Raw genomic sequence first — 27,322 nt, 5'->3', positions numbered from 1 at the left:
TGTACCTCCAGAGCCTCTTTCTCCTTTCCCCGGGTGTCTTCAAACACCCTGGATGCTACAGTAAAAAACTTTAGTCTAGATTTGCATCACTGACACTGAGGGCACAGTTTAGTGCCTAAGTACTAACACAAATACATTCCTCATGTTATTTTGCTGCAGTAAAAGGTCTGTCTCAGAAGATCTTGGCTGTAAAGTCATGAAGCAAACATCTTTTTCACCTGAATCATCCATCACCTGCCACTAAGGAAAGGGGAAGATGTTGCAACTAGAAGGGGAAGGATGTTGGAACTGGAAGAGGCTTGGAACTAGATGATCTTTAAGGCTGCTTACAACCCAAGCCATTCTATGTTTCTTTGGTTCTATGTTCCTTTGGACAGAAATATTTTTAATCCTGAAATCTGCTCATTTAGATGTCTATAGGCAGGTGTCTAAATCTAAGCTGTTTACTTTTACTTTCCAATTAGTAGAAAGAAATAGGTATCTTTCTGTTCCTAGCATCTTCTCCTGAAAGGTCAGAGGAATGGTTGGTCCCTGAACGTCTCCCAACAAGGATAGACTAGGTGAAAGAGGCACCAGAGGGAGGCCCTTTTGCCATCAAGAGAGCTGAGTCAGAAGCGTGGATATACTACACTACGGTGAAGAAAGCCCCACCATCGTGGAAAATTGTCAATAGGGATATGATAAGACCTCCAAATTGACTCTGATGTCTAATTTTGTGTATCTTTTTCAAATCTGGGGAGAATTAAAAGGTATTGGGATGTTAGTGGGAGCCAATTTTGTGGTAAAAACTGAACCAGAGGGAGAATTAGTAAGACATGGAAATCTACTGAAATAGGGATGGACTTCTAGTCCAATTCCAGACCTTAATCTTGATGAGACGGCAAGTGAACCAGGAAAAAGATGGGGAGGAAAGAAATAAGAAATAAAAGGCAAATAGAAATAGACTAATTGATCTATCTCCCAAGAAAAACCCAGGGTGAAAATTTGATGTTAGGATTAATGAAAGAGCTTGCTAATTTGCAAAACATGTCACAAATGACTGCTTGTTTGCCAATTCCAAGAGCAGCAGGTGAACCAATTCCATGGGGAATTTTAACTGTGAGTACAACAGAAAAAATGAAAGCACACCTTGTGAACAAAAACCTGTGGCTGAATGGCAACAACAAACAGAAACCATTTGGAAACAATGGAAATCCCCAGGTAGTGGGACTGGCTGTGAGAAATTGTTAAATTATGTTTTTATCAAAATAGGGAAATCTAAGACTGTAGGGTGGTGTTCCTATGATGAACAGAGAAAGAAAACGTGAGTTGGATGATCATGGAATGGAAATGTAATGAGACAAGTCTAATACAAAAGAGCGAGGCAAACTGGGACTCTGTTTGGTGGACTATGGCCATTTTATCTCCATTTCAATACATGGCTAAGGCATCTTGGTGTTTCATTTGGGATGGAATGGCTTTTGCAACCTGGCCAAATGTAAAGGACAGGAGAAGTTCATGGCAAGAAAAGGAAAACTGAGTGTCGTGGTGGAAGTGTGAAAAGGTATATGATTGTAATACCACCGACAAGTCAATCCAGGCTACTAGTCCTCCTTTAGCTGCTGCTTTAAAATGCAAATGTTTGTGTAGGGGTCTTAAGAATGACCTCAAATTGACTGACACATACATACCCAAAAGAGGAACAATACTTAGTTGCAAAGAAATCTGCACTCCAGACCCCAGGACACTTTGTGTGGACAATGAGTGATGGGACCTGGACAACTCATTTCCCTCTAGATGGTAAAGGAAGACAAATAATATGAGGCATGCCGACTCCATGTCCAACCTGGAAAAGAACTCCTTTTAGAGGAGCATTAGAAAATTTAAAATTGGAACTGGTGAAGAGGTAAGAAATAGATGAGGAATGGAATGAATCTTCGACTGGCGTGAAAGCTGGTTGGGCTTTGAAGTCTGCTGACTCCTTTAGCAATATAGGAGAACAGGGAATGCATCTATCAACTAATGGGACAAGTAGAAAGGCTATCAAACGCAACCAGAAAAGGATTTAAGGACCTGAATTTGGAATTACAGGCAACTTCAAGGGTGGCTTTACAAAACAGAATGGCTTTGGATATGCTCTTACTTAAAGAGCCTGGGTTTTGTGGCTACTTGAAAGATAAAATTGATCATTATTGTATACACATTCTGAATGTGACTCGAGACGTGGAGCATGACTTAGACTTCTTGGAAAAGGTAGAAGAGAATACTCAAAAGTTTCAACAAGACATACAAGAAAGTTGGAGAGATAAAATCTTCAAGGGATTAGGATGGAATTTGAGTTCATGGATAAAATCACTGATTAGCACTGCATTAGCCATGTTGATAATCTTTTTAATAATTATTATGATCTACTATTGTTTAAAAAGGCAAATAAAGAGCAAGGCTGCATTTAGTGGAATGATCATCCGAGCAGTGGCCAGACAACACAATGAACAAGAATCAGTTCCGGAGACACCCACTAACATAGAATGACTGCCACCAACAAGTAATAAAAACAAGTATTTCAATGTTAGAATGAACATACTGAAATTAGTTTCGAAACTTTCCAAGGGAGGAGGTGCCAAGCAGGGTAGGGCTCGGTTAGTACATGGATGAATCTGAAGGATTGTTTGTTCACCTCAGAGAACAGTAGCTGTGTCCATCTCTGCAAGGGAGATACATGAAACATTTTCTTGCAGAGTCACTTCACTGTGCGGTCTCAAAACCTGAGTGTTAATGTGTGCTTTTCCTCATGCCATAGATCTGGAGAAGAAATGAAAGCTAAAAAAAAATATTCCAGAAATAGAAATAAAACATTAATACCAGAAAACTGAGCGGAAGCAAATATCTCCTGAGATCCAGCCTTTGTCAAAAGATCCTTCTGGTTTGGTGACACAGAAGTCCCAGGCTAATCACTTTGGGAAGGTGGCATGGAAGGCAAGAGCCAATACCCTGACATATCCTAGCTGAGGTGCTAACGTCAGACTCAAGTGCTTACTTCTTTTGGATGAGATTACAATTTGCCAGTTTTAAGACACAGGTCCACCTTCTGGTTTGCTTTCAGCACATTCCAGTAAGAAACAGAAAGTAAAGTGTGATCACAAAACTGCTGCTGAACACAGCTGCCCAAACTGAAAGACAGCTTCAAAGCTGGAAAATATTTTATTCAGTTCTGTGTTTCAAGCCTGAACCTATTGTAATCAGGAATTAGACGTCGGCTATCCAAAGAAGAAGTTCTACAGAAGTGGCCGTGTTTTCTTCAACTGGAAGAAAGAAATATATGCCAGTCAGAAAGGGTAGAAGTGAGGTAACGAGGAAGAAAGAGAATACAGCCATGAGTGAAAGAGGAACATTTTCTTGGCAGTACTGTGATCAAGGAAGTTCAGATGTATCTTAATGTCTCAGCTGCTTCATTTGTGCCTGCCAGTATGAGGAACCTGTGTAAAGGGCTAGATTTTCTTACTAGCCGCCAATGCTAGATCTTTTTCTACCTTTTTGTTCTGAAGCCTTTTTTTTTACCAGCTATGACAGAAGTAACATATGCTAATCTCAGATTTGAAAACAACCATGAACTGGATAATATCACAGAGCCCAAAAATACTAAGGAAAAAGGTGTAGTATCTATCGGTCTTTTATGATTTATTCTTGCTAGAGTGGATGGGATGGGAAACATTTGTAATTATAAGCCCGGGGGGGTTTAGCTTTAGGGGATAATTAGCTTTGCTAGTATCAAAAAATTATACTAGTTATAAATCTACCATGGGTTTTGTTGTCATTTCTGCCTGAAGTTTCTGAGTTTGGAAGGTATACTTGAAATAGTGATCTTATTATTTCACGGCAAAGCATATTACTGAGTGTTATACTAAGCTCCACAAATAGTCCTAATTGTCTAAATCTCAACAGAGATAACCTGAACTATTTTTTAAAGTGAATAAGTTCCATTTAATTTCTCTATCCATTTGCATTCAAGCTCAGAATTGAATAAGCTTTAACTGACTCACTTTGTTTCACTTCTGAAGTTCTGGGCTGAATTAAGATACTGGTCTTTGAAATGGCAATGTCTGTTAAAGGGGTGAATACATTCAAAATACTTTTTTAAAGACTAACTTAAAATCAATTTTGCTTAATTTGTGTTAAATTGCAAAGATGAGCTCTAGATTTGAGCGGTGCAACTCACGGAAACAAAAGAACATAGAAAGTGTACAGGGGTGGTGTAAACCTCTGGAGCAGAGGTTCACAAACAAGGAGACAACTTGCTTGTGATTCAGAAGAAACTCTCTAGGAAATTCTGTATCAAAGACCAGTGGTTTCTAAAGCTGTTATGTTTTTTGAACACATGTTCCATTTTTTGAAATTTGTTAAGTTCTGGGTTTGAGCATTGCCAAAGTATAAGCCAGGAGTTAAAAAAGAAAAGAAGAGAAAAGTTAAAATCTAACTTGTCTTTGTGCTAAGCTCTGGGTTTCTTTTCCTTTAATGTCCAATGACACCAGTATCCTTATACGACTCCAGAGATCCTGTTTCTCTGTCGCAGAGTAGTGAACATATCCCGTGATGAGAAAACCATCCTGAGAGGGCACAGCACAGTCTGTGTATTATTTTGATTCATAATGCTGCCCAGAAAATATTTTGTAGCTGTTTATAAAATCTTACTTTCAAATACAGAATCTTTGTCTCTTCTCATCTAAAAGCTCCAGGAAGCGTGGACTAAGCTTTCAGTCTTCAGCTTAGGGCTGTGACTTTGCAGGGATAGGAACAATCTTTTTTGCCCTTTAGTTCCAATTCACGTGAGTCTATACAGCAGCCTGCCTTCGGGGTTCAAATTTGTATTACTGAAGTTCTCCAGACTCATAATATTCAGCTTCAGAGCATGTACAGAAGCACTTTGACTGTAAAAACATCCACAAGTTAACGCATCGTTGGTAGAATCTATGTGATTTATCTCTGAGTGTATCTGTCGTGTGCCTGTGAGATCAGACTTTGGAAAATAATGCAGAAGGAAGGTGTTCTTTCTGTTCTGGGTGTTTCTCTTTTATGCAATAACAAGCAGTTAGAGCACTTCCTGAGACTGGGGGTGCATTCTGGGTTGAAATACAGATGCATGGAGAGTGGCAGATGTAATATATATTTAGCAAGACTTTTGTGCTTCGCTCTTGCGGTATTGTCATTTTAAAGCTTGAGGGGGTTAGGGACTGGATGATGGACTCTTAGGTGGATTAAAAACTAGACTACGAGGCTGAAAGGGGAGTAACTAATGGCTCAACATCTGTTTAGTATCAGAGTCCCCCAGGGGTCCTTCAGGGGTAAATCCTGATCCCATGTTGTTTAATATCTGCACCAACAACCTGAAAAATTAGAGTGTATCTTCAGCAAATTTCTAACACTACTAAACTAGGGGTTTAGGGGTTTTTTAGTGGCTGATACTATCAAGTGGTAGAGCTTCAAACAGAGAAAACTTGAGAAACTTGAGGACTGGGTGAGCAGAAACCCCATGAAGCTCCACAAGTTATGCACTGAGGCTGGACTAATCCCAGGCAGTGAGTGGTACAGGCTGGGAACAGGCTGGCTGTGGAAGCTGGAAAAGACCTAGGGTTTGTGGTGAATAAGAGGTTGAATACAAGCCAGCAGTGATCTGTGTACCAGTTCAGGACAATATCCATTGCTCAATCTTTAACTTGAATATTCACCAACTTGGGTTTCTACAGAGCAAAGTCTTGTACAACATTCTGCCCAGGACTGCTTTACCACAGAAGCTGACCATAGGTTATTTCTAAGAAGGACACACTACATAGCTTCTGTTCCTGTTCCTTCAGCTTGACAGTTCCTGCTCTTTAAGTAGTTCAGTCCCCAGTTTTAAATACCCGTTTCCTTTTCCAGACTAATGATTTCCTCTCCGCATTCCCCTTCTACTGCCTTTATTGGATTAAGTCAAGCTGGTTGCAGCTTTCCACAAAGTTCATATAGTGGCTACTTTAGTATCTGCCTTAGAATTAGTGCTTCTTTGACTGAATGCTTTTTTCTCTCTCCTTCAGTGCATCTTAACCCATGAAATCTTCCAGTTTCTATAAACACGGATAACCCACATGCTTAAAATTTTCTTTGCTCAGGAAAAGAACTGTTCCTTTTTCTCCTCACTGAGCCCTCATTTCTGTATCTAGGCTGTAACCCCCATTATAGAAAAAATTTCTATGAATTTCCAGCTAGAAATTTCAAACTACTATGCAGTAACAATTTTTGAACCACTGTGAGTTTATTATAACACTCAAATTAACCAGATTACCAGATATACTTCGCGCATCAAAAATTTCCATGACCATACATTGCGTGCTCTTTTTCAGCTTTGATTTTGCAATATCTTGCTTTCTTAATATCTTTCTTGACACAGTCTGTGGCCTCTGAAAGGACCAAGGCTGTTCCACATTCTTCACTGAGCTGTTGTGATGTCTCACTCTTACTTTGTTTGTGAATCTTTGGCTGCGTGCAGAAATTCTGCAGCAGGGATATGCAACTGGAAAGTAAAAGCAATTATTTATTGATGAACACACCACAAAGATGGTTGCAATTTAATGAGGCGTTCACCATTCCCTTATTATCACACCTCCATTGTATGACTCTGTTTCATGAATTCCTACCAGGACCTCCCACTTCATCCCACTCTTGCTGGCCAGCAGTCCGAATTTTGCTCATATTGTGCGTGACATTGCTGACGGCGTTGGTGACCCTGGCAGTTTTGTGTAAGTACTAATGCATTTCTGCTTGCTGGAGGGCTCAAGCTACTCAATAACATCAGACTGACATCTCCTTGAGGTCCAATTTCTGGTTCAGCTGAGAACAGGCAACCATGTAAATCAGTTATTTTCCCTTGTGGTATCTTTGTCCACTTCTTGACATGATGAAGCTAGAGATGAGCAACAAGGAGGGGATCTGGAAAGGGGTCGTATGTAGGATATTCACTGCTTGGTCTGGTTGCCATTGTTTGGTCTCCTAAAAACTGTATCCACAATCCTGCTGTACTGACTAACTATGGAGTGAATTCCTCTTTTATAATGCTAGATCTGAAGGGAAGGAACAAACTTTGTGTCACAGTAAACAGGTTGTGTGTACTACCTCCCAACTGCAACAGTTCCCCTGTGATCCAGGTCTGAAGTTCACATTTTTAGGAAAAAAACACAGCCTGGAAACTGATATAAGAGAAAGACACACAATGGAAATATGTGATGAAAAGTGACACTTAAATTTTCCTGTTCACTTGTTTCTTGTTCACTTGTTCAGCCCAGTAATAAGAAACCCACTGTGCAAAGGTTCTTCATCTCAGCCCTTACATGAAACTGTTCAGGGAGGAGTAACATCTCAAATGGCTTATTTATCTGTATTGGTCTGCAAAGACATCCCTTATCTGTGTCCCACCCTTTCTGAAGGACAGCACTGGGAAACGTATTCTGGTGAATTTCAGTTTTCCAGATTCCCAAGGACTACAGGACACAACTTAGAGACCTCAACATGACAAAGAATGAGCTGCACGCAAATTTCTCCAACATGCTGCAAGCAATAGGAAACCAGCTGTGCCTGGAAGGGGAAACAAACCTTAAAAATAATGGTAAATCAGAAAGTTTTTATGAGGATTTATCTTTCAAAATGTCAGGGAAGGAAATCAGATGTGTCTTCTGTTTCCATTCAGGTCTGTCTCCTCAGGTGAGCCCGTGTCTTCCCTAGACATGAGACCACCTAGAAAGTAGGCAGTGAGAATATCTGCCCCATGCAGTGCCTGGAGGGAGGCACACAGCCTGGTCACATGTCAACTGGAATGGGACCTGGCAGTGGTACCAGGGTTTCAGGATTTAGTTTCCATAAGAAAAGGGTTCTGTGGGATGCCTTCTGGATATGCCAGTTCCCATTAGCACCAGATCTCTACAACATGTTCATCTGCATCTAATGGACACAATTTTACAGTTGTGACTGAGAATTAAACAACTTTATTGCACTCTATGTGAACAGCAGTCCATACACAGGACAGTGTGCTAGTACTGATTCCAGGAAAGACAGGAATCTCTTCAAGTCAGAAGTATACGTGTGGTGAAGCATAGCTAAACCAACCTGTGAGTTCACTGCCTGTCTCCTGACTGCGTACAGTTCAGGGCTGTTTCTGAAATCAGCTTGCAACAGCTTAGTTGTTTAAGTGGCATCTGACAATGAGCCTGCCAGAGAAATAGTTCTCTTCAGAAAGCACTCGTAGGCATCAGGCAAAGGGTTCCTCCTGTGGCTGTCAGGAAGGGGGATTTCATTTGTCCAGATATCGTTTCACAAACAAGCTAATTGTCTGGGTGTCCATTTTAGTCAATGAAGAGAAATTGGTGGTGCAAGGATACGGTCTGTTTTCTCCCAAGACAGACATCAAAAATGACAGGAAAAACATGTATGAGACAAGCCTGCTTCTGTCCATTAACTAAAATAGGAATCCAAACAGGTTGATTCATGTCACCTTTGTAGACTTCTAAAATTAGGCAAAATAAATTCCATTTGCAACACCTGAACCTGTAAGAATGTGAGAGATGGGGGGATGGTTCAGTTTTCATCTCTGTTATTACCTGAACCTTAACCTTCTGGGACCACAATGGGATTTCGACTGAATGAGGAGCATCTCAAATATCATCAGTCCCTACAGATCTTGTTGTCATAGGTCAACAGCGATGTTCTGTGAGGCACAGGCTGGGAACAGAAATAGGGTGATGTTTTTTCTTTTCCAGGCCAGAACTGTGTACTCTGCCCCACAAACTGGAACTGGAAAGGTGGTGATACATGTTACTACCTCTCCATGGAAAAGAAGTCTTGGGAACAGAGTCTCCGGTTTTGTTCCTCACAAAACTCTAATCTTCTTCTGATAAAAGAGGAAGAAAAGCTGGTATGGACTGGTTTCTCACTCTGTTTAGTGTGGAGGAAGTTCATGCACCCCATCAGCTACTTGCCTCACACAAAATTTTCTTCAATGCTACTGTGAGCAGGAGTTTTCTACAGTGATTAGGTTGTCCTGGGCAATGCTAAGACATACAACTGGTCATCGCCACACAGAGCATGGCCCTTCAAGTGGCTGGCCATCAGGGACAGCCCATTTTGCCTTGCCTTGCTATGGCTGGCTTCTTACTGGGATGACTGGTGAAAGCAGATTCATGGCTGCTTTGGTGTGGGTAATGATTTCACTAATTTTACCAGTATTGCAGATCCATACAAGGATTTGGTAAAGATATTTCTGCGAAAACCTGGTGTCTCCCCACAGCAGACCATAGTCTTCCCCATTTTGCAGAACTTCTTTCCACAAAAGCTGATCTCATCTTTCCAGTCAGGATTGGCAGTAAGTTGCTGAAACCTGGCCTAATCTTCTAGTAAAAGAAAACAAGCTGATCTAGGAAGAGAAAATTCCAGGGGCAGGGTGAAATAATGCTTTTGCTTCTGGATGCCAGCAAATGTATTGGAAGACTGAAGGCAGAAAAGTTGTCCCAGGAGCTAGCAGTCAGGACGGGGCCTGCCTGCTCTCCAGCTCTTGACAAATATCAGCTTCCCTCTCACTGAGCTACAGGCCATAAGGTTTCTCCCACGAGTAAAGGGAAGCAGCTTCATTCTCACCCTTGCAGACTGGTGACAGCAGAGGTCGTGAGGTGCAGTCTGTTCTAGCTGTCTTAATCGTGGCATGGAGAGATATGAAGAAAAACAGAAAATGGAAAAGTACACTGGGAGTGACAATGATACATGAAGGAAGGAAAATTTAATTCAAGTCTTTAGAAATCTTCCCCTAGCAGCAGTGAGAAAAGCAGCATTATTCAAATATACATTCTTAACTGTTCCGTTCAGAGCATTTTTTAAGACTAGAATATTGCTCAACTGCAAGATCTCCTCTACTTGTCATGGTTCAGCTTTTGGGAATAAGTTAATGATGCTAGAGCCAAGTGTGAAGGTTCAAGAAATCCAAGAAAACAGCTCCCTGCAGAGGCTTCCTTTTTGCTGCTGACAAATGCTAAGGACAGAGTCAAGAAGGAGGAATGATTCATGACTAACGGGGAGAGAATGATCCAGTGTTTCACCCAGAGGGTTTATATCAGGTTGATGAGGGTGACATTGCTCTTCAGAGCTAAAAGTGTGTATTATTTCCAATTAAAAACAGTTCTACTGTCATTTTTCCTTTGATACTAGGCAGAACTTGTAATGTAAGAACATTTAAGTGCAGAACTTGTCCTGACGGGTGGAACAATTTGTGGTGTTTATGTTTTTTAAGCAACTTCCATCAACGATTTCAACTTCTCAACTTAAATATTTGTTTTTAATATATTCCTGAACATCCATTTTAAACTGTCCTTACTATGCATAGGAACTGTTAAAAAATTTCCCTAGAGAAGAATACTGGCTTGGACTTAGAGTTCAGCAGAGAGTCTGGTATTGGGCAGACAACACCACTCTTACAGAACAACAAAAGTCTTGGTAAGTGGGCAGCTTTCTCAAAGTACATAAAATTGGTCCTCACCCACATACAACTCCCAGTTTCTGTGACTCAAAGGACACATTGAACTTTAAACATTTATGCAGCTATCTCTGTATTGTGGGGCTCAGTTTTCCATTTCAGATTTTTCTTGACCTCACCCAGAACTGCTTGGAGGGTGATCTAAGCACTATTACTGGGGGGAAAAAAAATACCCAGAAAGCTTATTTTCATAAGTGACTTTCAGATTGACCATAAATGTCATACGTTTTTCTTGTGTTGGACATCTTGTTTCTTCTCAAGACAAGGAAAAACTCCAGTAGAAAGCTGTTTCATTTCATGCTTTTGATTTTATACCTTTTTATTTTCATAAAAGGCACTATTTATTCTCTAGAACCATTTCGCTTGGGTTTAAGGTATTATCTCAGATATACAATATATTTTAGTTCTTGCTTCCCAACCTGCTTTACCAATTTTCTTTTCCATTATTGGGCAGTCTCCTGTTAGTGTTTCTGTTGAAACAACCACTGACACCCTCCAGCTGGTACACAAGAGTTAGCATTTCTTACAGACAGGTACAAAAGTAGTTTAGGATCCACACTTGGTGTCTGCTGGGGGTGCTTGTTGGCATGTTCAGGACAGGATCAGCCTCCTAGGAGTTGGCACATGATATCACGAAACACTTCATTTTATTGCTGGGGATATATATTCTTCATGAAAGCCACATAAAGAATTCTTGCAAAGACAGCTCTTTTTGGAAGGGGCAAGGATCTGAACGAGGTGCAACATAAATATAGATTTTTCTTTCCTAGGGTAAAGCCTAGCTACTACGCCGAATGCTGTGGATGGGTTTATTATGCTACCATATATTGCAAACCATGTAAAGGAGAGCTTTACTATATCTGTGAAAAGCCTGCCATCCAACTACAGCGATGTAACAACTCTTGTCAGGAAGGCTGGTTTGTCAGACCAACTGATTATGAGAAGCCAGAAGACCTTCTGCAAGGTTGGATTTTTTTATTTTGATTTTGAGAACTATCACATGAGAATTTAAGTATGTTCTATCAGTCCTAATACATTTCCCTGTTTTCATCCTCTTTTAGATCTGTAAAAATATCTTCATATTAAGGAAATGGGCATGGTGACAGGCTCCAGGAGCACCCCAAGTTTGTCATTCCAGATTGAAAACTGCCAAATGACTACTTAGTTTTAACCAACACAAGTGATGGACAAAATGGCCAAAAGTGATGGCCAGGAAAAAAACTACAGTGACAAGCACAGGGATTCATAGTCCTCATAAAGACTTGTGCATGTGTCACAGAAGATACCCTTCACTGTGAATGTCAAGCTCTTTACCACGTTCTATACTTCTCCTGGCACTGTTAGGTCTCTTCCACACACACACACACCTTTTTTTTCCTTTTTTCTTTTTTCCTAATAATAATTCTATTCTTCTTTTCTACTTTTCTAATTTTCTACTTTTTATATCTATTAGAGAGTTACACTAGGGTTCAAGTCAGAGGCATGAACAGAACCTCCTTTTATGTATTTTTAGGATATTTCCTGGAATGCCATGCTACTAATTCAATGTGCTGAGCAAGGGTCTACAAACTCAACCATAGTGAAAATATCCCAAGCAGTGTAATGAACAAAATCTCTCCCTCCACACAGAACAATGACAGTCAAGCTGAAATAAGAAATCTCAGTCCCATAACGGTGTTTTGGTTTGAGCAAAAAGTCCACAATTTCCTAGCTTGGTCCCCTCGGGAGACTTGTGCATTCCTTGTAGATTTCATCCCAGATTATTTATTGTGGATCATCTACCAACGGGCTTCTGAAGCACTAGTCATTCTCTTCAAGAGGCTGTTCTAGTGCCTCACTGCCCTCAGCATTACACAGCAGTTTCTGATCACCAACATAAACATTTTGGGTGCTATTTTCAAACACCGGTTTCATACTCTGGAAACCTTAGTGGATTTCTCTTCCTCTCTGCTGTTTACATTCACCAATTACATCTCTAACATAACTTTTCCTACCTGCTCCTGCCTTTGGCGGTGAAAATGCAGAGTGCTTCTGTCCTGCCATGCAGACACAGCCCTGGTGACTTCCCAGAGTGTCTCTCAGCATTCATAGAAGCTTTACTGAAATAAGAAATCTCACATGGAAGGTATTCCAAACTGTATTCATGATGCATTCTCTTTTGATAATGATGGGCTTTGCTTTAATTTGCAGAAATATTAAAAAGAAAGAAGAAAAAAAAGAAGTCTGACCTTTTAAGTTTTCTTTTCTGTTAGAGTGACTGTGAAGAAACAGGAAAGATGTTTCCAAGGTGTTTTCTTATTAACGAGCCATATCTAGGAGCAAATGGCCTGATCCTAGGTGTTTCTGCAGTATGGAAGACAACCATGCACTGAGATTGACAGCTTTGCATGCTGACAAGCAGCCACAAGGCTGCATCCTATCTTTGCCTGGATCTTTTGTGTCAATTTACTGCCAGCCCAAAAGCAGTTTCTGGTGCAGTGACTGAATTTGTAATTGTAAAGGCAGGTGGGGTTAGAGTGTAGTTTCGCAGTGTGAAACAATGTCTGAAACACACACAGAGAAAAAAATAATAAAAATAAAAGGAAGGAAAAAAAAAAAGAAATAAAGTAAAAATCACCCCAAAGGAAGAAGAGGCAGTGTCCTACCATTCACTGCAGGCACTCAGAGTACTGCAGTGAACAGCTTCATCCAGCAAGCTTGAATCTGGCAAAGGATATACCCTTGTGGTGGGGTAACCTGGCTTTGCAAGCCATCCTTACAAAGGCTTTAAGGATGCACTGTCTGTATCCCCTTTTCCACTGAAATGTGCTTTTCTTTATAGCAGAAGAGACACAGAAATGTACTGTTCGTGTATTGGCTGAGATGGCATTTTTGAACCACAGCTCCATGCAACAAATAGTGTTTCCCATGTCTGAATTCCAGTCCTCACCATGCCCCTTTCCACTCGCCCCCATCACAGACTCCAGCTAATACAATTTACTAGGTCACATTGTGGTTAATAAACACAGCTGTTTCATCCAGCCTGCTGACAACATTTATACACGTGTTTAAACGTAGGCCCAGACTTCCTGCCTTAGTTTACCGTCTTTTTAGTCTGAAGAAACATGAAATTTTGCCTGCTCTGCATCCTTAAAAGAACAGAGAGCATGATGATGAAATGCTATAACTCACAGACTGCTTACTGACTTCGGAGCTAACAAAGTAATACAAGAAAATTACTTTACCTCCTATTTTCAGAAGTAAAATCAGGTTGGAGAAATTCCCCCAGAGGCAATTGAATACATACTTGAGAAGTTGTTGCTAAGACTGAAGAGGTTACAGTCATGAAAACTCACAACCAAATTCAGTAGCACACACTTGACTCCCAGTTATCTGCAGAAAAGCCTTTTTTACACTAAGGTGCCAACATACAGTTGTCAGGCCAAATAGACAAGTATTTTTGTACCATATTTAGCATGACGTTTCTGTGAGGCTATTATGGATATATCACGAATACACAGCAACTGCTACTCCTTGGTTGCCTCTCTGTGTAATAAACCTGACCATAAGCACCCTTTACTCCCAACTGTTCCATCCTGCCTTCTTTTTGCATACAGATAAGATATAATGCAAGAAATACATGCAGTCAGAGATATTTCTGCTTCGAAAAAATCCATCATCTGCAAAGCAAAGCAGGAATAGCCCAGTCATTAGAATGTATTACAGTTTATTTCCAGGCTGTTGATATTATTTTGCAAATTGGAGACTTTGAACTTTACACACAAGAGCATGAACAGCTACCGCAGAAATGCCTTTCTTGCAAGAGAAGAATTTCCTTCCGTCAAGTCACCACAGTGTGACTCATCATGTCTGCACAAGTGCTCTGTTTAAGGAGAGTTGGTCACTGAAGTTGCTGAAGAACTACAACTCAGCATTGGGTCAAGGCACTACAAAGAGCTAGAGATGAAGAGTGAGGATGGGTAAGTCACTTCAGTGTAGTCTGGTCTTCCTCTGACACAGGCTGAGCAGTCATGTGAATCCTGTCAAGCTCCTGGCCTCACCATCCTTTCAGCTCAGTTTTCCCCCTATTAGCATTTATTTAAGTGAATTTTTGTAAAATAATTTACTTTATCATTTATTTCATAACAGCGTATGGAGATTTGGCCTCTTGCTTTCCATGCAGCTCTTATGTTGTATTTGTGCCCTGATGCACGAGCAGATATATTTCAAACCTTAAGTCAGAATGCAACTCATTCTAGAGCATCTTATTTTAAGGAGGTAGAAAATCCTAATATTTGCTGTATTTACAGGGTCAGATCAGGAGGATAGTTAAATGAAACAGTCTTAGGTTCTGACCAGGAACCGAGACTTCCCATTTTCACATTCAGGAAGAAAATATCCATCTTTGACACTGCCACTTTAACTCCTTAATGTGCTTTCAACATGCTACACTTCTACTATGACACAGTAATCAGACTAGGGCCAGCTTCCTCTGTGGTTTCCCTGGACAGGCTGATAAATGAACCATTCTCATTGGTCTCAGCAGTGTACCCTTACTCCCAAAATACTGCTATTGCAGGAAAGAAGTGTGACGAGCTGGAGATGGAGGATGAGGAAGGCTACACCACTTTAAATTTACGACCCTCAGCTTCAGTTAATACTCCTGGATATCTGAGCAGCAAGAAATGTTCTACATTTAAGGCTCCAGGCAGTTGTGTTATAGTAGACAGTAAGTACAGATGGAAATTAGCTTTTCTACTTAAATTAGGACATAACTTGTATTCGTATGTTCGTGTTGATTGCTTTAGAATCCTTCTAAACTTTACAGCATGTTCTTATATAAATGTTCATAGAAACAGCAGAAAGAAAAATCATAATGGAGTCTTGTTTGCTATGATCATAGATTATATTTTACTCCAGGAAATTCAGAACAGTGATTACAAAAACTGCATTAAGACAAAAAAGAGGCTCTGCAGGAGGAAGTTGTGAATGCTCCATCACTGGCAGTGTTCAAGGCCAGGTTGGACAGAGTCTTGGGTGACATGATTTAGTGTGTAGTGTCCCTGCCCATGGTAGGGGGGTTGGAACTAGATGATCTTAAGGTCCTTTCCAACTCTAACTATTCTGTGATTCTGTGATGCAGTGAACTGGTGTAGTTAGAGAGGAGGTAACACCACTGCATAGAAAGAAGAGCTGTTAGTTTTGTTGCTGAATGTGTTTATTGTTTGTCCCAGGAGCCTCTGCCTCATCTTCCGTATGGAAGTCAGTGGCCTTTGCTTTCCTCGCTTTGTGCCTGGTGCTACTGCTGGGGCTGGTAGCCCTGCTGGCCCTGTGTAAGTACCACGTTGTCCCAAGATGCTGCTGTGGGAGTGAACTCCACATGTACAACTGCTGCTTCTCTCCCTGCAGACTGCCCCTGTTCACCCAGTGAAAATAATAAGGCAAGAAGGGCAACAGTGCAGCCCTTCCACGGAAGTTCCCAACAGCTGAGTGTCAGCACAGGTCACTCAGGATCACTACTATCTGCACTTCTAGCTACCTTAACCATAAGGGTTACACTAACCCTAATGCAAGACCTAAACCTCACTAACCTTAACCCTAAAACTAACCCCTAACCTTAATCTTAAACTCAATTACCCTAACACTAAAGATAATCCCTATCCTCAAGCAAAAACCCAACCCTTAAATTGAACCCCAAGTGTAATCCTAAATTATAACCCTAAACATAACCCCAACACTAACACCTAATGCCTACCTCTAATCATAGCGACCCTAAACCTACTCCTAATCCTAACCCCAACCTTAACCCTAACCCACACCTCTAAGCCTAACCCTAACCTTTACCCTAAAACCTAACCGTAACCACTAACCCTAAGTCTAAGTCTAACCCCTAACCCTTAACACTAATCCATATCTGAAATGCTTAATTTCCACAGTAGAAGCTCACCTCACTAGCCACACAATCTTGGTAGGGATGCCCACCACCCCACCCTCCCATGACTTTTACTGGAATATTTCACAGCTACAGTTCCCTCTTTTTTCTTGGATCCCAAGCTTTTTGCAAGGAGGCCAATTCTGGCATCGAATCACTGTGACCGGTCTATTTGTCCACAATTACAGCAGATTTTCCACAGCAACATTTCAATGAACAACCAAATATGACGCCACAATACATTTGGAAGCAGAGACAGAGAATCCTCATCTTCTTTTTGGCAGGAGGGAAGCAGTTGCAAGTGCCCAGGACGAACACTCAGGGTGGTCCATGGCCTCACAGCAATGTCAGTTCACAGGCAATTCTTCAGGTTTCTAGTCTGACACCTACTCTTTCCTCCCCACCATACAAAGATGGACTATCAACAACTCGCCTGTAGCTTTGTCTAGATGACCTTTGAAAAACTTCACAGATGGAGATGCCCCTACCTTCCCAGGTGACCTTTTCCAGTGCTGCACAACCCTCTTGGTTAAGAAAAAGCAGATGATGTACATGTGGTGGTGGACATACAAATAAAGAAGACCCCCCCAAAAAAAAAGTCAAAAGCTACAATTAAAGCTACAATTTTTATAAAACCTTTGATAAGCACTTTCATACCCTTCAGTTTTTCAGGTTTCCAAGGAGCCTGAGGAAGGAAAGAAGCTGCAGGAAATGAGGGAAGCATTATGTTTTGAAGGGAAGGAGAAGAATGGTAAATGTGGTTGTTATGTAAATAAACACAAATCACCCCCTTTACAGAGCCCCTTGCCTGAGACACTATAAAATTACAGGGAAAGATCTGACTGGTTCATGTCCTGTTTTAACTGTGGTAGTATTTGAGGTGTGGATATGTGTACGCTAACATGCAAAACATCTTGTCTCTTGTTCCTCAAGAGCTCAGCTGATTCAGCTCTCCCCTTAATCTTTCCTCGGTGAACCCAGTAGCTAAAGCCGTGTACGCCTCACAAGTCTGCATAATACTCTTTCTGACTTCTAGAAACAAAATGTCCCCTCTGTCCAGCAAGCTGGCACAACAGTGGAGCTGACAACTGTTTCTACATTTCAAAGCAGAAGAAAACATGGAAGCAAAGTCAAAAGTTCTGTTCCTCAAGAAACTCCACTCTTCTGGTGCTAAAAGACAAAGCAAAGATGGTACATCTTTTTTTATGCTTTTAACCTCATACATTTCTTTATGGGATGTGTTTTCACTTCCTGCAATCTCACAGGAAGAAAGTAGTCGGGTCAGTTACAGTGAATATGTTTAATTTTCCCTGGTCAAGCAGCCTTCCCACAAGTCACAACATTGCCATGACTTGCAACACCTTCTAAATTGTGTGCTGTGAAAATTATGAGTTATGGTAAATAGAGTAAGTCATTGCATAAAGTACCTTTGTTAGCTAATACTTAGGTTTTCACAGAGGAAGTAGATTTCACATAATCAGCATGGAGGAGAGATACCCAGCACACAGAATACATGTTTTCATTCTCTTGTTCTACAAGTTTTATTACTGCAGGCTCCCAACTTCAAATTCCCATCTACCAGGAAATCTAGAGAGTGTCTGATTCACCATGGTACTGTCATGCTGCAGTGTGAAGTGACTATAAAAGGTTGCTTTCTGGCCCTGTGTAGTACCCTCACAGAGTGCTGTTAATGGTAGTACAAAGACTAGACAGTCTTGGACTTTAGGGAATTAATAATTTTAAGTAGTCTTATTAATTTGCAGTTGGTTTTGATGACTAATGAAAAATCCCTAATCTGCTGTCAAGGCCGGCCATCTTTTCCCTTTTTGTACACATACACCTGGGAACCTATTTTCCAAAACATATTAAGCTTACACAAATCCCAAATAGCCTTATTTTCTTCTATGCTACATAAAACTTTGAAAAGGAAACAAGCTTCCCTGGAAATGTCTCATTTTTCCAGATGGAGTTAGTTTCAGACTGGGGTTCTCAACTCTTATTTTAAGGCATAAAGGCTGGCCTTTTGGATTATTTTTTTTTTTTAAGTGAAAAACAGATGAGATTTAAGTGAAAATCAGATCAGAGAGAAAATAGAAAGTGGATATATGGTTTATTATTGAGTTTAGCAGCATCCTGAGGTTAGAATCATGGTTCCCACTGTTGGGATACACCTGAATACCACACCTTCAATGCTGAATTCAAGAGATTATTTTGATATCCTGTATAAATCCCTGGATAGTTTCACTCCAGATGTCTGGATGCTTGTTTTTTCTTCCATGTTTGGTGTAGGCAGCTGCAGCCGGACTGAGGCCAGACCAGTTTAAGCCAGCTATGGATTTTAGATTTTGGATGAGTACCTAAACATGCTGCTAAGAAGCAGTAGAGTATCTGGAGGACATGAAAGAGCTAAGATGCTATGGAACCTCTTAGGTAGCACTTAGACACCTATGGAATTACTCCAGTGCCTAAGCATAGGTTTTGAGGGCAATCTGAAATTATCTCTTTGACATCCAAATGATACCTCATCAGGGCAAAGTTCTCCCACAGGTTCTTCAGTCTTGTCTGTCAGCCAAATGTAAAGACCTCAGACGAGTTGGAGAATCCCAAAAGGGTCGGAAGGCCTGTATTTAGGTCACAGGCTCTGCCCTCTAGGCTGGGAATTCTCTCACCTAACTTCAGGCATCTACAGTGTAAGTGGCCTGCAACTTCGGAGCTACTCCCCCAGGCTCCGTTAACAGCCGGTGGGAGCTCTGGCCAGTAGTCAGTTTTCAGTAACACTCCCACTGGGTAAGGTGGACCAGTTCTCATGCTCCACTGGATCTCTTGGCCACATCTCTGCTGACTCCAACTGGTGCTTAAATAGTGCTCTCATATGCATATCTAAATTGCAAATGTCTAAAGGCAGTGTAGATACCTAAAGGAAGACCAGGTTTTTGTTTGTGTGTTTTCTTTTAAAAAGCAGGTTTTTTAGAGATCCAGGGTACATTTGTCTTGTGGCATTTCAATAAACAAAGGCATTTGAATGATCCTGTAATTAGAACAGTCAGTACTGCCTCATGGAAAACAAGCATGGAGAACAGATCACTCTCCTAGTGAGTAAGAGTTACCTCCTTTGGTTGCAGTTCCTTCACAGCTGGAAGATACAGGAACTTGGGCATCATTTTTGCAATATTATTGTGATGATTTTCTCATACCTACAGGTTTCTCTGCCACAGGATTCACAGTTTTACTGGGTTGGATTATCATACATATCTGAAAGGAGCGGCTGGTACTGGGAGGATGGAACAGCTTTTTCAAAAGAAGCAACAAATTGGTAAGCCTTCATAGTTTAGGACCAGTGCAGTTCTATCTGATGTGCCCCAGTAAATTGTATGAGACTTATGCTTCCTTTTACTTGCCCATGCTTGTCACATGTGCAATGATGAGGGAGTATGGAGACTATAGTATCTACTATGGAGCTTCAGATTAATGTCCTGCGTAAGAAACAATGGGTGGCAAAGTACAGCTCAATCACGTGCACATGAAAAAAGGACCATCTAGCACAAATAAAGTATCTCCAAGGGGGAAATAACTCTACATTCCAGTGGAAAATGATTACAAATAGTCTAAATATCAATCACATGATATTACCAGGACATCATTAAGCTGTATCTTTTAACTTCCTAGGGTTATGTTATATGATGGCATCTTCTGTGCCTCCTTGTACGGACGGATCATTTATGCCAGCCAGTCCTGTTCAACACAGCAATTCTGGATCTGTGAGAAAGCGGCTGTTCATTTCACCTGAAGAAGCAGTGCAAGAAGGGATGTGGGATCTGCCACTGTGAGATACCCACTTTAGGAACTGGAAATTTTAAATATATTTTAACTTTTGCTTATCATGTAGTTTCCTCAGAATGGTGTTCAAATGGATGGGTTGTTAGAGACTAAATCTTCCTCTTAGTCTGCATTTTCCTTCCCAGGTTCACAAATCAGAGAGAGAGAAAAAAACCCTACAAAGCTAGAAACTACTAGCTACAGCCAAGCAATGGTTCTTGCGTGGCTTTCTAAGTTGAGAACCACAGATTCTTGCAGGGCTTTATATTTTTGAGCTTCGGTCAGCATTTCACACTAGCCAGGCATAAACCAGACCAACTATGTCCTTGATGATTTTTCTCACTGAATTTCTTACTGTACACACTAATGTCCACCCATAATCCTCTTCTAGAGCAGTTTGCCTAGGCATGCCTTCTTTCCGAAATCTGTTCTGCCAGCTGTTCGCCTGTTTGAGGTGCAGGAATACAGACAGAACCCAAAGCTCTATTTATGCATAAAATTACTTTCTTATATGCATTAATATTTATAAAAATAAAGGGACATTTGTCAGAAGACTGCAGGGAATCCCTGGAAGCAATCTCTTCAAAAAGCAGAGTCAAATGTCACGGTTGGATTAAAACATTACCCGAATAACTTCAGTGCTATTATATTATTAATTGCTATGCAAATAACAGTGAGGATATTAATTATGTGCTCCATTCAGAACTACACACTATTTGTACTCAAACTGATGCAGAATCCATTGCCACAGGTCTTACTTGAGCTCTTGTATTATATCCACACTGTTTAGGACCTCTGGACCCCAAGGTACACACTGTGCATCGTGTGTTATTAAAGCACTTGTCATACTTCTTGAAGGAAGATGATGACTCCAGTTTTCTGGGTGGAGTTTCATTGTATGAGTTCCTTTAAGTTGTATGTCAGCATGTGTTCTGGATTACATATGCATATATGGCTTGTATATGTATAACTTGTATTGTGTGCATATGCCTTAGTATTTGGAGACTTTCCTTAAAATAAGTGAAAAAATAATAGTATGTTTTTAATATTCAATATTTCCTTGGAAAATATTCTCAAAGACTGAAGTAATTACTTGGTAAAAAATGAACCCCTCTTCCTAATGTGCTAAAATATCACAGAATCACAGAATCGTTAGGGTTGGAAAAGACCTCTGGAGATCATCCAGTCCAACCCCCCTGCCAAGACAGGGCCACCCAGAGCAGGTTACATAGGAATATACCAAGGTGGGTTTGGAATGACTGCAAAGAGGGAGACTCCACAACCACCCTCGGCAGCCTGATCCAGTGCTCTGCCACCCTCAATGTAAAGAAGTTCTTCCTCATGTTGAGGTGAAAGTTCTTGTGTTTTAGTTTATAGCCATTGCTCCTCGTCCTGTCGCTGGGCACCACTGAAAAGAGTCTGGCACCATGTTCTTGGCACCTGCCTTTGAGATATTTATGTGCATTAATGAGGTCCTCTCTCAGTCTGCTCCTCTCCAGACTAAACAGACCCAGCTCCTATCAAAGTCCTCCTGACTACATATTTATGGAGCCCAAGAAACAACCTGCTTAATGAGTTTCAGGGTCTTTGGGGATAGGGAAGGTCCACAATCCCCCCATGAATTGAGAAGTTCAGAGAAGCAGTTCATTTGGAGCACATTTTGCATGGAAAATAAAACCTAGTATTGTATACTAAGTCTGAGAGTAAAGCCCTTGGTAGAACCTAAGACATCAAAAATCTTGAAAGGTTTGGGAACTGAAGAGCAGTTGTTGGCTTCAACATCCCTTCAAACAGGACATGGACAGTGAAGAAAGTAGGGGTGGAGTGAATAAACAGGTGCATTTGGGGAGTGAGCCCTGCAGTGCCCTTTGGAAGTAGAAAGAGCATGGCAGTTTCACATTTGCCCATCTTCAGCAAGATAACCAAGATGATAGTGAAATGGGAGGATGCTAAATGTCAGCTGCTGGACAGGAAAAAGCAGAGTCCATAGATGTCAGGAAGGCAGGTTCTGAAATAAAAGAGTTGAACCAAACACACCTGCTGCACAATTCCTCTTCACATCCTTCACCGCACATCCTGCTCCATGCCTTGCAGACTGCATCCTCTCATTCCCGATGTCCTTCATGTCCTTGTTATGAGCATACAAGCGCCCGGACAGAAAGCTGATGCTTGACATCACTTACACATGGTGACCTCAGGAACGGTGCCACCAGTATGGGAACCCACTCTTGCTTTGTCACCTAAAATTCCATCTGCATACTGCCTATCTGGGCAGTGCACTCAGGCATCCCAGAAACCAGCTCCCAAAGTGCGAATGTCCAGCCCCTGCTCTCACACCTAAGGTGCCAGGACAGAAAGGTGGAGCTGGGCATTACCTACACATGGTGAGCATCGGAACAGTGCTACCAACATGGCAATCCACCCTTGCTTTGCCAAATAAAACTCCATCTCTCTACTGCCCCTCTGTTGAGTGCACTTGGGTATCCTGGAGAACAGCTCCCAAAATGCAAACATCCAGCCCCTGCTCACAACCCTAAAGTGCCACGACAGAAAGCTGGTGCTGGGTATCACCTACACATGGTGAGCTCTGGAACAGTGCCACCAAAATGGCAATCCACCATTGCTTTGCCACCTAAAACTTCATGTGTTTTCTGCATTTTTGCACATCCTTCTCAGGCGTCCCAGAAACCAGCTCCCAAAGTGAGAACATCCAGCCCCTGTTCCCACACCTAAGCTGCAAGAGAAAAACCTTGTGCTGGACATTACCTACACATGGTGAGCTCTAGAACAGTACCACCAACATTTCAATCTACCTTTGCTTTGCAAGCTAAAAGTCCATCTGCATACTGCCTTTTCAGAGTGCTCTCAGGTGCCCCAGAAACCAGCTCCCACAGTGCAAACCTCCCGCCCCTGCTCCCACACCTAAGGTGACAAGATAGAAAGCTCGTGCTGGGAATCACCTTCACACGTTGTGGTGCAGAACCATGCCACCAGCATGGCAATCAACCCTTACTTTTCAACCTAAAACTCTGTGTACTGCCTCTCTGTTGAGTGCTCTCAGGCATCAGAGAGTTTGGGAGATCTTCATCCTTGGAGACTGCATGAGCTTGACTTGGACAAGTCTTTGATCAAGGTCATCAGAGTTCAGTGCTGTCACAGCTTTAAATTGGAGGTTGAACCATAGGAGTTCCAGAGGTTCCTTTCAAACAACAGCAGTTAGGACATAAGTCTTAAGACACCATGGTTCAGCCATGCATCTTTTCTTGGGGGTGCCTGAACTCCTTGACACAAGTCTCAGCTCTGGCCCATGCATCTCTAATGACAGGTATCCAGCTATGCAACCTCTCTACCACCCTACAGATTCACATCACCCTAAGCCCGTCTGGTCTTTCCCACAGCATCTTCTGTCCTTAACAGGATCTTTCAACTGCTATCAGGCTGTCTATACAGCAGCATGGTCCTTCAAGCTGTCCCTGCCTTCACTTGGTCAGTTTTTGCATTTGTTCTGTGTTAAATTAAATAAGCCTCTACTCATCTGAAACATCTGAGGCAGCAGGAGAGGTGCTGACTTTTCGGAGACTTCCCTCTTGACATGATGACTTCGATGCATACTATGTTCTCCTGGTAGCGGAATTTCCAGAGGAAAAAGGGAAGAGTGCACAGCACTGTACAGAAGGGCCAACAGACTGTGAACCAAGCTTTGCAAAAAGTAAAATGGGCTCCTACTGTAGCTGGGTGGTGCAGAGATTCTGAGTTACTAAATAAAGTAGAATCCAGGCTGTTTCTCACTTTCTAAATCTTTCTCTCGAAGTTACAAGAATGGGGAACAGATAAAGCAGCTTTGGGTTGTCTACTATTGTTACCATGTGCATTCTCCCCTAAAAATTATAATGCCTTTTCCCTTCTTACTCGTAGATCACAGAATGGTGGAAATATTTAATTTGGAAGGGACCTCTGAAGTCCATCTGATCCAAACTGCTGCTAAGCAGGTCCAGTTTCAAAGCTAGACCAGATAAACCTAGTCCCTGTCTTGTCAAGGTCAGAATATCTCCAAAGATAGAGATGACACCCTTTCTGGGCACCTCTTCTAATATTTGACCACCCTACCTGTAATTTATGACCATCCCACCCTACCCGTAATTTATGAACATTGCTTCTTGTTTTTTCGCTGTATACGTCTAAGAGTGTCCATCTTTTCCATAGCCCCTGTGTGCAATGAGAGACTGCAATTGGGTTCTCCTTAGCTTTCTATTCAGGCTGAACAAATCCAGCTGACAGTCTGTCCCTGAAAACCAATTGCTCCAGCTCCTAAGCTCCTTGACCAGTTCTAATTTTTATGTATTTTATGGTACTCTTCGGTTTTTGGTTTTTTTTCTGGAGAGCCCAAAGCTGGGCATAGTACTCCAGCTGCATACTCACAAGTGAGAGAGAGAATTATCACCTCCTTCACCTTGTTGGCTATTCTCTTGCTCAGTCAGTTCAGTAAGTGGTTAGCCTTTGCCTAAGGCTCACTTCTCTTATTTGTTAAATTCTGTCTGTGTCTTTTCCCCCACATTCTGATTTTTCACTTCTCCCTCTGAGAAGATGACATTAGGCTCTGGTCAGCACTGAACAATGAAAAAGGTGCAGAGCTGAAGTTAGTTTGCCTCTGAGTTGAATCAAAGGTGTTTGTTTTGTTTTCAGATGTGAAAAGTTTAAAGGAGATGAAAGTCATGGGAAGGTTAAATGGAAAAGAGGGGGACTACCAGGCTATACATTTGCTGGGACTCATGTCATCCCTACATGTCTTTAGAACTGGGGATGCAGACCCAGGTTGAGACATGACAAGTGTGAAGGCAGGAGTTCTTCCCTTGAGGGAGGAAAAGGAGAAGTCATATGCAACATTTGAATACTAGTATCTTGCCTCAAGGCATCTAAAGTGTGACTCGTTCTTCTATCCCTGCCCTCCTTCTGCTTTTCCTTTTGCTTCTCCTTCACAAATCATTCAGTCTGTCTTTTAAGAGGATCATTATTGAACCACAAATGAGTTTTCAGATGATGCAGCAGAAAAAGAACTGGAAGAGGATGAATAAGACTTTGATGTTCAGATTTTCAAAGAAGAGGTGTAAAATAATGTTTAATACGAATTCAGAGCAGAGTCATACTTTCTTCCTAGTGTATTCACACAAAAATGGAAATGGTAGAGAAAGCCTTTGCAGATAAGAAGAACCAGTATTGAAAAATATCTATGAATCAGAGACAAGATATTAGTCTTAGTGTTCTAGTTCAGAAACCTGTACTTAAGCAATGCTGGCAATCTTGAGCATCACTTACAGCCAAAGAAATCAGAAGTGTAAAGGCCTATGGGACCACTTCTTGTCACTCTGATTGGAATTTCATGTATATCCATCTATGCTGACCTCACATAATTCTTAACTATGTCCAGACCTTTCTTCAGCACACTCACTTTCAGTTGTTCTGTATTCTTTAAAACTCCAAGGCAAAGTCTCCTTTCCTTTGCTACTCAAAAATGTGTGCCTCCCTTGTTCACTGCTTGGCAGTGAAGCATCACTTGGCAGTCTTCTTGACTGGGTATAATATATGAGTTTTAGTTATGTTCAAACTTTACTTCCAGATAATGTTGGGTTTGCTATATGCAGTGCTATCATCTTCCAAGAATGCCCAGAAGTCAGTGTTACGCAAGTTTCTATAAATATTATATTATTATCATAATCGCCATTGCACTCATGCAGGGAGAAGGACTCTCGCAAGAATGCTATCTGATGGCTATTAGTCTTTAACTAACATAGAATACGTTATTTCTTTACGTAATGTATCTCATCATATGAAAGGATGGATATGTGCCCTGAATGGCTGCACACTCAATGCATGTGCCATGAATGGCTGCATTGATAGCTGGAATGATGGGATGGTATTCAGAGAAGTATTAATTGCTGAATGGGGAATGGAATTTTCCGATTCTCCTGGCTTCAGCTGTAGTAGTCATTTTTCTCCTTCTTAGTAGTTGGTGCAATGCTGTATTTTTGACTTTAGTCTCAGAACAGTGCTGATAATGCACCGATGTTTTTAGTTGGTGCTAAGTAAGACTTACAACTTCTGTGTGTTACCAAGTATCCCGAACCCGGGACACCGATGTAATGGCAACCACGTATTTTTGGTATTGTATATTAATTGTCTTTCAGAATGGATGATTTTCTAATTATAAATAACTGTTTCTGGTGTGTCTTCTTCAGGATGCTGAGGGGAGGGAGGCGGGTAAAAAACAAGCTCGCAATCCTGGGCTTCAGGAAAGCAGACTTTGGCGTCTCCAAAGATCTGAGTCTTCTGACTCAAAAGAGTCCCATGGGATAAGGTTCTGGAGGGAACAGAAGCCCAAGAAAGTTGGTTAATATTCAGGGATTATGTCCTCCAAACTCAAGAGCCAACCCAACAAGCAGGAAGTTTTTAGGAATGCAAGGAGACCTACATGGATGAACAAGTTCATCCTGGCAAAACTCAGACTCAAATAGAAAACTTACCGAGAGTGGAATCAGGAACAGGTAACCTGGAAGGAACACAGAAACACTGTCTAAGCTTGCAGGGATAAGGTTAGGAAAGCCAAAGCCCAAAAGGAATTGGATCTGGTGACAGGGGTGTCAAAGGCAACAACGAGGGCTTCTGCAAGTACATAGGTGACAAAAAAAAGATTAGGGAAAACGTAGACCCGCTGCTGAATGAGATCATCATTAAGTTCAATAAGGAGAAGTGAAAGTCCTGCAACTGGAAAGGAACATCCTCATGCACCAGTACATGCTGACTGTACAACAGTACAGGGGACTGACCACCTGGAAAGCAGCCTTGCAGAAAAGGATTGTGGATCTGGTGGACACCAAATTTACCATGAGCCAACAGTATGCCCTTGTGGAAAAGAAGGCTTATGGCATCCTGGGCTGCATTAGGAGTGTTGCCAGCAGGTTTAGAGAGGTGATCCTTCCCCTCTGCTTAACACTGGTGAGATCATACCTGGATCCAGTGCTGGGCTCCCCAGTACAAGAGAGACATGAATATACTGGAGAGAGTTCAGTGAAGGGCCA

The 27,322-nt window shown here is 41.5% G+C and overlaps 2 protein-coding genes across 2 annotated transcripts; both read left to right on the top strand.

The window, feature by feature from the left end:
- Positions 1–3,542: 3,542 nt before the first annotated feature.
- Positions 3,543–15,093, top strand: CLEC12A (C-type lectin domain family 12, member A). The gene is made up of 8 exons (XM_010017604.1): positions 3,543–3,630; positions 6,651–6,749; positions 7,469–7,612; positions 8,760–8,914; positions 10,373–10,482; positions 11,293–11,486; positions 14,394–14,481; positions 15,081–15,093. Exons 1-8 carry the CDS (start codon positions 3,543–3,545, stop codon positions 15,091–15,093), a joined length of 891 nt encoding a protein of 296 aa, XP_010015906.1.
- A 10-nt stretch (positions 15,094–15,103) lies between these two features.
- On the top strand, positions 15,104–20,220 carry LOC104399213 (natural killer cells antigen CD94-like). Its single transcript, XM_010017603.1, has 6 exons — positions 15,104–15,230; positions 15,736–15,834; positions 17,098–17,184; positions 17,470–17,624; positions 19,634–19,746; positions 20,100–20,220. Exons 1-6 carry the CDS (start codon positions 15,104–15,106, stop codon positions 20,218–20,220), a joined length of 702 nt encoding a protein of 233 aa, XP_010015905.1.
- Positions 20,221–27,322: the final 7,102 nt, after the last annotated feature.

This window comes from Nestor notabilis, unplaced genomic scaffold (assembly GCF_000696875.1).
Source record: "Nestor notabilis isolate BGI_N333 unplaced genomic scaffold, ASM69687v1 scaffold5947, whole genome shotgun sequence".
Lineage (NCBI taxonomy): Eukaryota > Metazoa > Chordata > Aves > Psittaciformes > Psittacidae > Nestor > Nestor notabilis.
The sequence above is the reverse complement of the archived record's forward strand: the minus strand, read 5'-3'. Positions and strand labels throughout refer to the sequence as shown.

What these genes read in the sequence shown, in the direction of transcription:
- CLEC12A (XM_010017604.1), top strand. Translation starts at nt 3,543, where the DNA reads ATGACAGAAGTAACATATGCTAATCTCAGATTTGAAAACAACCATGAA. An exon ending in AACAAACCTTAAAAATAATG is followed by an intron (nt 7,613 to 8,759) that starts GTAAATCAGAAA and finishes TTTCTTTTCCAG; the next exon opens with GCCAGAACTGTGTACTCTGC. An exon ending in ACAGAACAACAAAAGTCTTG is followed by an intron (nt 10,483 to 11,292) that starts GTAAGTGGGCAG and finishes TTTCTTTCCTAG; the next exon opens with GGTAAAGCCTAGCTACTACG.
- LOC104399213 (XM_010017603.1), top strand. Translation starts at nt 15,104, where the DNA reads ATGGAGGATGAGGAAGGCTACACCACTTTAAATTTACGACCCTCAGCT. An exon ending in GGTAGCCCTGCTGGCCCTGT is followed by an intron (nt 15,835 to 17,097) that starts GTAAGTACCACG and finishes CATACCCTTCAG; the next exon opens with TTTTTCAGGTTTCCAAGGAG. An exon ending in TAAAAGACAAAGCAAAGATG is followed by an intron (nt 17,625 to 19,633) that starts GTACATCTTTTT and finishes TCATACCTACAG; the next exon opens with GTTTCTCTGCCACAGGATTC.